Raw genomic sequence first — 12949 nt, forward strand, 5'->3', positions numbered from 1 at the left:
AAGTGAAAAAAACCCAATTATTATTATATATTTTATTTGGAAACGTGAAATATTGGAAGACTCAATATTTGTAATGATGTTTACTTTTAGTTTGATCAAATAATGATTAATGCCACTTTATGATATGTCACTATTAGTTGATTTGATTGAAAGACATTTTTTAAAGTCTAAAGCCCTGCTAGTGGGATAAAGGCTGTAATATTCACGGAACCCCACAACACTGCAGTGTTGCACAAAAATATTTGGATAGATTTAATTGTATTTTTTTATTTAAAGTGATCATACATCATTCTCCCACAAATGGCAAATATGATTGGAATTTGATTGAAAGATTTCATTTCAGAATTGGCAGTCCATATCCTGCAAACTACAATGTTATAATTGAGTTAATAGAAATTAATTGACCCAACACAGCAAGCGCACACACAAATCACCTACCTGTTTTAAACATTACATTTACATTCCTCCCAGTTTACACACTCTAACCTCGATTTGACTCTTGCTACAGACTGAGTGGACATACAATATACTGTGCCTGTCCTGTTTCCCGGTATTCTCTCAATGGAACTGTTTCCCGTGCAAAGCACCCTGCTGTGTCCGACTGTATCAGTGACGTCCTACCAAAGGTCTTTGTGTCTGATTGGTCCGTGTCATAGAGAACGCCCCAGTGCTTGATCCAGGTCAAGTATTGTGCTTGTGTTAAAATTTGTTTCATAATTTCTCATAATCCTATGCCTTAGATGAGAACATAGAAACCCCTAAGTGAAGTCAAATTATAGAGAGGGCTAAAGAGAATTATTTTCCAACACAATGCTCAACACACAGATCGAATATTAAAACCTGAATGTAGCATTTAGTGATTTTGACCTCTGGATCATGTGGCTATCAGCAGGTAACAGTTGCCTAACAGCTTCAGTGCTTCGTCTGTGTCTCACAGGATATATTCAGGCGCATTTTGGAAAGTTGTTCACCTGCATTTTGTCAGCACTCAGAGCCACAATCCATGTAGTTACACACACAAAAAAGAAGATGCATAGTACCCATTTTGTAACATTCCAATGCTGCTTCAAGGAGACTGCATTTACATGCACTTAAGTAACCAGGTCTGTTTTATTTTTGATATTTGATTTCTTACACATCATGGATTAGAAAATCTGGTGACCCTCAATCTGCGAACCATGTCTTGTGTTAACAGTGGATACACTGAATTATGTTTAATTCAGTTAGTTTTCACTGTTTTTAATGCAAAAATAATTGCTGACAATCTGGAAAGAAAAATGTTGCCCGCATGTTTAAACGTGATCCTGGTAATGATCCACAAATAAATTGGGATTCATAAAGTAAGATTCTTTTGTTTGTCCGGAAACACTGTAATCCAAACAATCTCTATCTCATCAAGTTGTTCACAGTAGGAGCTGCCACAAATCCACCTGTATTGTAACACTGACACGTGCAGTAATTGCTCCGGTTACCCAGTGTTTTTGATCATGGAGACACCGGGAGAGGACTGGCAGGAGGGAGTTATTAGCAGAGAGATAAGATTTCATGGAACTCTTTGAACCGCTTTAAAGAAACTTTATTGAAGGAAAATGTATTGGCAAATGAGTATAATATTCATAATTAAATATAAATCAACTTAAAGTAAGAATTATTTAGTTTACGTAAGCTTAGAATGAGCCCTTTCATATCTACATAGGGAGCCCGTCCTCTTTATAGAGTCCACCATGTTGCACCTCCATGTTTCTACGGTAGCCCAGAAACGACAAACCAAACTCTAGGGAGACTTTTTCCTTCTTTTTGTTCTCTGCACACTTGGATTGTTCAGTTGGATGCAAGCTGTAACCTGACCACTAGATGCCACTACATCCTATATACTGGCCCTTTAATACATATGTCTGTGTAGATTAATAGTCATAACAGACACGTGATGTGCACAGAGATTTAATTTAATTTTTTGCAACAGTTGGATGATTGTATGTACAATGTATCCAGCGGATCTGTTGTGTGTTATTACGGTATGACACATCACCACTCTAGAGACTGCAGATGCCTTTAGATGCTTGTTAAGAATCATCAGAGAAAAAGAAAGGCCCTCAGTATAGAATACTAACTACTGTCATGGATACAGAGCCATCTTTATTCTGTCTCACTGGAATTGATGCCATAATCAGAATGAAACTGTATTGTTTCTGTGTGATCACATGTAAGCTGGTTGAAGAATGTAGAATGAAAGTGGAAAGACAAACAAAATATGAATAAAAGGGTTTTTGTGATTTCACAGAGGTTTATATGGGTGCGACTTAACCAAATAGAGCGACCAAGAGCGCTGAGCTGTGCTGTCGACCTACTGTGCACAGATGGGCAGCAGACCATGAGATATACGCTCTCATTCTTGGCACCATGTTGCAGTGTGCAGTTAGATTGGCATGAAAAAAGAAACACTGATTTACCTTTATACGCTCCAAGACCATTGCAGCACTGCTACTGCATGAGAAGTTTCATAGGAAGGGATCTTCAAAGCCAGTATGGACAAGAGGAATGACTACAGCAAACAAATCTCAACCCATCCTTTTATACTACTTTAACTGATTATGTTCACTTCGACTGAACATCATTTCTGTCAGGAATAAAAAGGACATAACTCTGACATTTACTTAATTAAAATGGTGGCCAAATATTTGAGAGATGCCAAGAGACCTCTTCTTGTAGCTGTTACAGCTCGTACTTAATGCCAGATGATGCCAGGATTTGGCATTTTGTTGTACTTTGTATTAAAGTAGCTTACAAAATAATCAAAAATGTTTCAGACCAGGGTCAAACAGTTGAAATAAAAGTTAAATAAAGCAAAAACTAATTCCAAATGATTTTGTTTGTGTACATAAAAAAAGTGTTTTTTTAATACTGTGTGTGACTCTGGCTGGATATCCATGACATTAAACACATTTTCTCACTTGTATTTATTGATCTTTAGTCATTTTTAATATGTTTTAAAGAATTAAAGTCACAAACAAACCATGATATGCAGTGCGGATTCCGTCCCGGCCATGGAATAGTGGACCAGCTCTTTACCTTCGCGAGACTACTGGGGATCCTGGGAGTTTGCCCAACCAGTCTACATGTGCTTTGTAGACTTGGAGAAGGCTTTCGACCGGGTCCCTCTGGGGTTTTTGTGGGGGGTGCTGCGGGATTATGGGGTGCCGGACCCGTTACCGCTCCTGTTCGTGACTTTCAAGGACAGGATATCTAGGGGCAGCCAGGGGGCGGAGAAAATCGCCTCTCTGCTGTTCGCGGATGATGTGGTCCTGTTTGCCTCCTTGGACCGTGACCTCCAGCATTCACTGGGGCTTTTGTGAAGTGGCGGAGATGAGAGTTAGCACCTCCAAATCTGAGGCCATGGTGCTCTGCCGGAAACCTGTGGATTGCTCCCTCCCGGCTGGCCTTGGAATGCCTCAGGATCCCCCAGAATGAGCTGAAAAGTGTTGTGGGTGAGAGGGAAGCCTGGGTCGGCCTGCTGAACCTGCTGCCACTGCGACCGAACCCCAGATAAGCGGCTGATAATGGATGGATGGAAGTAAAAATTGTGATTACTTCATCCTAGTCTGGTTTTCGAGCACGGCTGACAGAAATGTCAAAAAGCAATTTCCATCTTTGACACTTATTTATTTAGCGGTAATTTATCATGAAGTCTGGTTGACAGAGGTCAGCTGCATTGCATACGGAATGTCTTCATATGGAATTGTTTAAATCATTTGAATAGAAATCGTCTTGACGTTTCCATTCAATTCAATTTCAGCAGCGCCATAGCAGGAGGGAGGACCGGCTCTGGCTTGCTTTGATTATGTTCTTGATGTTCTAGTTGTTTTAGATTAGTGAGTCACCTGATAAAGTGCAGAAACTGTAGTGGAAGTACAATTTTGAGTAATGTAAGTAGCTCCATCCCATTTAGCTATAAAGCAGTTCAATCACATTCAATAAATCCCATTCAATAAATATGACAGAACGCATTCATATAATGAGTAGTAGGCATGATGAAAAAGTACCAAACTACCAAAAAAAGCAGCAACAGTGGATGTAATAGAATAATTATAGAAGCAGTAATGGTATTGGAAATGGAAATACTAATAGCAATGCAAATAATAATAATAATATTAGGAGGTGTCAGGCAGGACCAGGATCCAGACAAACTTCTGGACTTCTTTCAGGATCGTCAGGAATCTCTCTGGCGGAATCACAGGGTGAGTTGCCCTAGTGAATCGCGAGGGGAGTTGTCTGACTCCGGGGAAGAGACATGAATTAATCCAGAAGGAGAGAGAGAAGATGAGAGAGGAGCTCAGTGTATCCTAAGATGTCTCCCAGAAGTCTAGGCCTACAGCAGCATATCTGGGGATGTGCCCGGAAAACCTCTGGTGGGAGGCGCCCAGGAGGCATCCTGATTAGATGCCCGAACCACCTCAGCTGACTCCTTTCAACACGAAGGAGTAGCGCATCAACTCCAAGTTACCGCCTGATGTCCAAGCTCCATAGCTCCAAGCTGACCCTATCTCCATAGCTGAGCGTAGCCACCCTACGGAGGAAACTTATTTGAAAACTAGATTTTCTTTGGTCACGACCCAGTAAATTGACGGCCCGGCGCCTGCTTTACTGCTGCAACTGCTGCAACTGCTGGAGGGAGCAATCCAGCGGTTTCAGATTTGGAGGCTCTAACTCTCATCCCTGTCGCTTCACACTCGGCTGCAAAACGCCCCAGTGAATGCTGGAGGTCACGGTCCAAAGAGCCCAGCAGGACCACATTATTTTTTGTTTTTGTTTTTGTTTGGTTTTGTTGGATTGTTTTATCATGTTTTGTTATAAATAAATGTCACTGATTCGTGTGAATGTGTTCTTGTCAGTGTGTTAATTACGTTGATGTGGACTACATGTATTGTCCGTTAATGACGCAGCATCCCGTCATGCAGTTACTCTGCACTGTATTTGTAGGTATTGCGCTTCATGTAACATTTTATTTGACTTGTCAAACATTGCAGTGTTATGTGAATATGAGGTGTTTACAGTGTTGGGGGTAACGAGTTACAAAGTAACGGATTACAGTAACGATATTACTATTATAGGTAACGAAGTAAAGTAACACATTACACTCACAATATTGGTAACTACACTACTTTACTAGACCTCAGTAACGCGCTTTCCTGCGTTACCCAAGCCATTTTTACCAGTCCAAAAAGTTCTCTTTTAGTGGCGCGCGAGTCACACGACACTTCCTGCATGAATGATAGCAACAAGCTGCTAGCTAGCGCTGCTGCTGCTACTGCCCGCGTCCCCTCTGCCCAAGTCGGGTGTCGAGCCTGGTCCCGCTATCTTCGGTGGTTTTCGGGGAGCTAGCGGAAGTTCGCGGCGAAGTGACGGAGCGCTAGCAGGAGCCCCAGCCGGCTACAGCGGGGAGCTAACGGGGACTTTGACCGAAGGTAGTAGCGGCTCGTAACCCAACGTTTACGGTAGATTGTTCATGCAGGAAGTGTCGTGTGACTCGCGCGATTATTATTATTGGAAATTATATTAATAAATTATTATTGAAAATGTATCATTGCAGTTAATTTGGACATTTGCATAAAAAAATGGAAAGTAAAGTAACTAGTAGTGAAGTTACTTTTCAAATGCAGTAACTAGTAAAGTAATCTAGTTACTAGTTACTTTTTCTGAGTAACTACCCCAACACTGGGTGTTTACACGAAACAAATAATAATGTGGCGTCATAATGAGGTGATTAGGTTGTTCAGCTGTAGTATGACGGCACAGAAGGCCCAGGTAGAAAATGCACGGCCCGCCACTGCTCTAGAGGCATATTATAGGAAAAAGGTCTGGCTGTATGTAAAAACATTCGACTTCCGTGCTGGCATTGTTTCATGACCTCTTTTACCTGACAATAGTTAAGTAAAATGTATATAGTTACAAATAAAAGTCACATTTTCATTGCCTGAGAGAAATCCATATTTAATGTCCATTATAATGGATAATGGGTCTGACAGATTAACAAATCTACTTGAAATTGAATCAGTAACATTATAACTGTTAACTGCTATGGAACTGAAGTTAGTCTTATTTGCTCTGTGAGAGCCATCTGGTGATCAAAGCTGAACAGCTGGTATCCTTGATGAGTATAAAAAAACAAAGCACAGCCCAATTTTCAGGTCCAGGCCTATTTAATTGGTTTAAAAGAGAGGAGTGGGAACATTGTCACAGAGACATTTTCAATACATTACATATATTAAACTGTAGCCAAAAGCAAATGTTGGTGAGAATTACTCTCCTTGATTTCCTGAGGCTACATCCACATTAATATGTTTTATTTTTAGATGGAGTTTTAAAATAAAAACGATCTCCGTCCACTCACACACTGGACTGTGTTCACAGGAAGAAGATTTTCTACACACTAAAGTTGACAGGACGTCTAACATCGAACACAAACTTAAAAACATGGACCAGAAGACACAGACCAGAAGACACAGACGAGTAGACACAGACCAAAAAGACAGACCAGAAGAAAGTGACAGGTTGATGTGTTCAGGACTCATTGATATGATCCTAGATGTAACACAATTACACACAAGCACACATTAGGAGCACATAATTATGTTCTTTGATGAGTAACGTCTAGCTCCTATCTATTCAAACAATATAACGAGTGATAGGTCAAAATAATTCAATGACTGTCACAGGAAGGTGTGCAGTGGCTTCAATGTGTCAGAGGTGTTTAAAACTAATTATACAAAAAGCAATGGTAAATAACTGCAGCTAAAAGTCAAGCTTTTTTCCATGTGATCTTTATCTTTCTGAGTATTTAGTTCCCAGTTATGTACTGAGTTAGCTGTATCCAGCTGCAGATGTTGGACCCAGACTGCATCAGCCAGTGTTAGTGTCCATGTGACAGGATTCATCTTCAACATCCAAAGAATTCCATTCATCCTCCAACAGACTCTACTTTGAATACTTCAGGGCCATCTGTATGGTCAATAAAACAACGTAAAATAAACAAATATAGTCCATATACAAATCTGAACTATATCACATATATGATCAAAGAAAATGTAATATATATGTTGTAGTTGTACGTTTATGTCACCTTGTGAGCAGTGTCTGCAAACTGCTGTGCTTTGTGCATCAGTTCCACAGTTGTGTCCTCAGCACGAGTCAGTCTCTCTCCACGCTGTCCCAGAACCACATTCACCCTATGGACTACATTACCCATATTGCTCCATGTGGCACCCTGCCCTGGCTGACCTGTTCATTTACACAAAAGAAGAAAACATATATCAAAAAAGCTATATATTAATGTGTGCAGTCAGAGTAATATGTTGTCTTTTTGTCTTTGTTACTGGAGCGTATATGGTATATAACAAAACACTGATCAACATCAACATCCAGCCACACCAGCTGGAACAAACTCCTGGCTGTCTTATCTCCGGTCGCAGGAAAAAAAAGATAGATGAAATAAGACTCCAGGTGAACCCAGCAAGGGAATGTCGGTGAATGTTGTGACTACATCTTTACAGGGACATGGTTCCATCGTTCATCCCAGATCAAGCTGCACTTGACGGGTGGACCGCAGGACAGAGAGCAGGACTTCGGTTGGACAAGAAGAGGTGGCTGTGTCATGGTGCTTGGTGCTCAAACAAAGTTTGTCAAAGTTCATTGACAATGTTCCCCTGATGTCCAATTTTTTATGTTAAGATGTCAGCCATATTATCTGCCCAGAGAATTATTTTGTTGCTGCCGTTTGAATTCCTCCTAATGCAAATTTAAAAAAATGCACTACAGGAATGTACTACTGTTTTGGTTTTGTTTGTCATGTTTTTCGTGTGCAGCAAATCGGCCCCAACTTCATTTTTATGTGCAACTCTGTGACCTGGAACTCGCTTTATCTTGAAGGACATTTCAATTCCCTAAAATGCATCTTGAGGATCAAGGATGCTTGCCGGAGGAGCCAAAAGCTGTGGATTTCTTTACAACACCGCTGACATAAAAGCGGTGTGAGAGAGAGGAGAGTGTGCTGCGAGCATTCTGTTGCAGGACCTATGTTGTTGCGTTGTGGGGGTTAACACAATACAACAAAATTCTTATTTTGAGTTATCTTTCCTTCACTGCAACAGCACTGCGTGTCACAGGACGACTGAGGTTGAGCATGAGGTGCTGTTGAACTGTAACTTGGTGCCTTGCTGCAGCCTGGCACGTCTCCCACCCATTATACTACCCCTGTCAGCGGGTTCAATGGTGCGCCGCGCTGCCTATCAGTCTCAAAGCACTGGGGTTCTTAAAGACCGACTATTGTGTCAACCTCCCTGAAATAAACAAAGTGTCCTCTCATCTGACCGCCACATCACACAGAGGCCTTTCTGATCCAGCAAAGAGGTGTCACACAGAGGACAATAGACAAAAAGACAGAAGGGAAAATGACCGCGAAGGACACAAGCCCAGGATGATATGATCTGAGGAGTCATGGTGGTATACAATGAAGGTGGGGAGGAAACCTGAGACAGGTTTTGAAACCCTGAATACTCTAAAAATATATATTTTAAATGACCCTGACAAAAGGAAGTGGACCCCAAAGTCTTCCTGTGTAATGAAGAAAAGTGTTTGTTGTTTCTGACCCTTGCCTCCACTGACACCTTATTTGCAGAATTTTTAATGAATTTGAGATGCTTACGCACTCTAAAATCTCTCTCTCAATACTAAACATCCATTTCACTCAATAAGGCTGTCTACACAGATCACTCATGTTTTTCATGGACCAGCCTGACACCCACTACTACTACTGTTATTAGTAGTAAATGGTAAATGGTCTGTACTTGTACAGCGCATTTCTAGTCTTCTGACCACTCAAATCTTTTTAACACTACATGACATCATTCACCCATTCACACCCATTCATACACTGATGGTAGGGCTACCATGCAAGGTGCCACCTGCCCACCTGGACTATCTAATCATTCATACCCATTCACACACTGCAGGAACAGCCTTTCGGGAGCAATTTGGGGTTAAGTGCAGGGGATCAAACCGCCGATCTTCTGATTGACGGAAGACTGCTCTCCCAGTGAGCCACAGTCGCCCTCTACAGTGATTGTGTGTTGGGCTCGGATTAATGCCAGAACGTGGTGGAACTACACAGCAGTGATGTACCTGAGACACTAAAAGAGGACTGAAGCTGCTGCTCTGCTCACATGCTGCTTTAACTAAACTGCCTGTGTAGACATGGAGTAAAACAACTTGACTGCAATCTGGAAAAAGCCCCTCATCCTTTTCAGGAAAAGTTTTTCCTGAGAAAAATCATCATTAAGAGACTGTTGAGTCTAGTATTCTTTACCTTTATCTGTCCAGCTTTGTTGTCCTTGTCCCTAGCTGTTATTTCTATTTTTCTGTATAAGTACATCAAGAGAGATGCAAGAGTCAAATTCCTTGTATGGGCACATGTACTCGGCCAGTAAAGGTGTTTCTGACGGCTGTTTTTAAAGTATTGACCATAACTAATGAACCTACATGATCAGTAAATGCATGACTTAAGCACCCCATTTCATCATTGCCTTACCTCGAGCAGGTGATCGACTTTGGTTTCTGACCATCACACTCTTCATACGATTCAAGAAGGCTTTGCAGCGGTAGATAACCAGATTCATGGTGCAGGCGTCTAAAATAACAAATTAAAATAGGCTCATTCACATATGAACCCAAATAATTTACAGAGTATCATAAACTTCAATAATTATGTGACACTACCTCCTGTTAGTTTGGATTGGCAGTTGATGAACTCTGTTTGTCTTGGAGGAATGTAACTCTTCCGTCGGGCCTGCAGGGTTTTGGATGCAGAGACTAGTGAGGAGTCAGAGGGACCAGTTACGAACTTGCCGCGAGCGCATTGATTTGCTCTCCCCTGGTGGCTAACCTTGCCCTGACTTCCTGCTTTCCCCCCCCAGTAGGTCTGACAGGCATGGTACAGGATTTGGACAAAGATACACTTCTCTGCTGATGAGCTGGCTACCCACTGGTCCACAGCATTGTCAAACACCAGGTCAAACTCTGGGCTGTCCTGGAAGAGCAGGATATAAGCAGGAGATCAAAGTCAATATGTTGATAGACTGGTAAGAACAGAATGTCCACATACTACTGACCTTGTTGGGGTTAATGCCATTGACCTTTTGGAGCTGCTCCACCGTCCACTGAGACCTTCTGGTGAAGGAGGAGGAGCCACCAAACTGCTTCACCTTTATAATGAGGAGCTGATGTGGTCTTGTGTTGGTCACTAGGTAAATCATATATACAAATATGATATCCTTATAGAAATTCATAATTGTTTAAAATAAAATAAAAGGTTTACATCATAGCTACACAGAAGACAGTGGGAATGCCATCCTGAAAAATCTTGATTATCAAGCTTTTTGACCTTGATAATTTATCATTTCAGTCAAAACTTGTGTCAAGTAACTAACGTATACAGTTATACAGTTAGAGGAAGGCTCTGCTCTTTGAGGGAGCTCTCAAGGAATCCAAGCAGCAGCACGTACCTGAACATACATTTGTTTTGCAAGCCAACAATACCAAAAGCAGCAATCACATAAACAGGAGGTTGGAGTGTTAGGGAAAGCTGTAGCAGTGCAGTAGTGCTAGAGAGTAGAATTATTTAACTGAACTGACTATACTGAATCTTTATTGCCAGCCGCTTTTAGCAGTGAAGCTCCCCACCACAACTCCTTGTCCTTAAAATTCTGACCCTTTGCTTTTTTATTAACAGCATTTACTTTTACTTTCAATATTTAAGTACATTTAATATCAGAAAAATACTTTTGATACTTAAGTACAGAAAATATCAGATACTTTAAGACTTAGTAACCCAAGTAACCCAATTTGTGTTCTGGCTTTAGAAACTGTTTGTCAATCAATGTTGTTGTTTTTGTCGCATGTGTTTTGCCTGCGTTAAGCTACATTTATCTGGTTTCCTGTTTTAAGATGAGATGCTTTTATTTTGAAGGCAGCTCGGAGTTAAAAAGGAAGTTGCAATGTGCGCGGATTTAATGTCAAATAATTGTTTTTAAAAATTAGAAACAGTAACGGTATTCGCACTCCGCGGAAGAAGCACAAGGTTAGTTAAAGGTGTAATACATGTAATAACTGTGTATGTTTTAAGGAAATTAGCGTAAGTGTTGCCTCTGTGTGTTTATGCTATTAATGCAAACGAGGAGTAAGCAAACGTAATTATCGTTTTTGTGCCTTTGTACACAGCTTTTACGTTGGTTTTGGGAATTTATCAATACATTTGAAATCAGTCAAGTGCAGGACTATCTTTCTTTTGCTACTCCAACAACAATCCCCATAAACAATCAGACATTGACTTGATATTCTCAAACAATCCATGTTGTGTAAAAATTTAATTATTTCAAAGATTGATATGAACATAATTTGACAAAAAAAAGGTTATCAGCCCATGCTGTTAATTCATTGAAAATAAAAGGTATTCCAAAACACTGACATCATCTCTTTTAAATCCATGAGAAATTACCATTCGCCATAAAACGTATACTTTGATTTAACTAATCTCTCTCTTTAATATGTAAATGTACAACTGTAAGTGTAATTAATTAGTAGTATTAGTATTAGTAATAACAAACAAAATGTACAGACTATCAATGTTTAGCCAATTTTCACTAAATGAAGAATGTCTTAAAAGTCTGATTTAACCTGAAACACAGATGAATGTGGCGTAGTCTCCTTTGGCTCCAATAGGCAGGAAAGACCTTCTCTTCCTCCTACGCACCTCCACTGCCACCAACATCCGCTCATCATGAGGGATAAAGACCTCTTTGCTGATAGCAGACTGAATATTCATTGTAGTCCAGAGACCTGCACAGGTGATATATGGACATGCTGTGTCTGCCAACAAGTCTCTCTGATGAAGATGCTTTGTACATTTACTAAAGTGACTTTATTTAGTTTGTCTCTTGAATGTATATCTCTTTGTATGCAAAGACATCAGCACAACATGAGAAATATGAGATACACAAAAATACATTTAAAAAAGCATAACGTCTAGTGCTGAAAAGATCTGTCAATTAATCATTTTTTGATTTAAAAAAATGATTCAACAACAACTTTGATAAATGATTGTTTTAATTATTTCTCAAGCACAAACACCAATTCATCTCTGGCTGTAGTTTTCACAGTATCACTGTAAGATGAATGACGTTTTGATCAGTGAAAACAAGAAGTCCCTTTAGTTATTGTCAGGCAGAGCTTTAAGAAATGGATATTTTTATATGAAAAACAAGTGATATGCCCAAAAAAGTTTGACCAACAGGTTAGCCTACCTGTTCTTGTCCGTTCCTTTGTCCTGACTATATAGGAGCCTCTAGTAGCCTGCAGCCGTATTTCCTTGTTAGTTCGCCTGTTATATAATTAAATGTTTCTAAGCATTCCCTCATGCATGTATACCCGTGCACACCAAGCGGCGTGTCTTGCTGTGAAGACGCAAAAAAAACACAGTCCACCCCATTTCAAGACGTCGACATGCACGTGGTTTAAGGCTGGAAGTCAGAGAACAGTGACCGGCTGTCTCATAGACAGAGCCATGCTGACAATGGGGGTGGGGATGGGTTGGGTGACATAACTGACTCTAACCTTTGTGTCTTCATCTAAAATATATTTAAAAAAAATAAGTGGTAAAAATGGTGTTGTTAAATAAAGACTGATTTAGGAAAAAGGGAATTTTATTCATAAAACCCCCCTGCTGGAATTGGAAAAAAACCTGAACATGAATATTTCACTGTGATGTATACAGTCACAGTGAAATAGCTGATGATACAAGGACATTTGCAGTGGCACAACGATGATCAATGAGAGGTTAAAGGTGATCTATTGGCAACACACCTGATGGTTATCACAGAAAACTGACTCAAAATTCTAAAAG

General features: G+C 40.4%; 1 protein-coding gene across 1 annotated transcript; it reads right to left on the reverse strand.

The window, feature by feature from the left end:
- Positions 1-6048: 6048 nt before the first annotated feature.
- On the reverse strand, positions 6049-12476 carry stxbp6l (syntaxin binding protein 6 (amisyn), like). The gene is made up of 7 exons (XM_079214955.1): positions 12351-12476; positions 11725-11886; positions 10161-10291; positions 9769-10078; positions 9581-9679; positions 7118-7275; positions 6049-6996 (listed from the first exon to the last, which is right to left on the reverse strand). The coding sequence occupies exons 2-7, from the start codon at positions 11870-11872 to the stop codon at positions 6973-6975; spliced, it is 870 nt and encodes a 289-aa protein (XP_079071081.1). The 5' UTR covers positions 11873-11886; positions 12351-12476; the 3' UTR covers positions 6049-6972.
- Between the last annotated feature and the right edge of the window lie 473 nt (positions 12477-12949).

This window comes from Taurulus bubalis (assembly GCF_910589615.1).
Source record: "Taurulus bubalis genome assembly, chromosome: 3".
In the NCBI taxonomy this organism is placed as follows: domain Eukaryota; kingdom Metazoa; phylum Chordata; class Actinopteri; order Perciformes; family Cottidae; genus Taurulus; species Taurulus bubalis.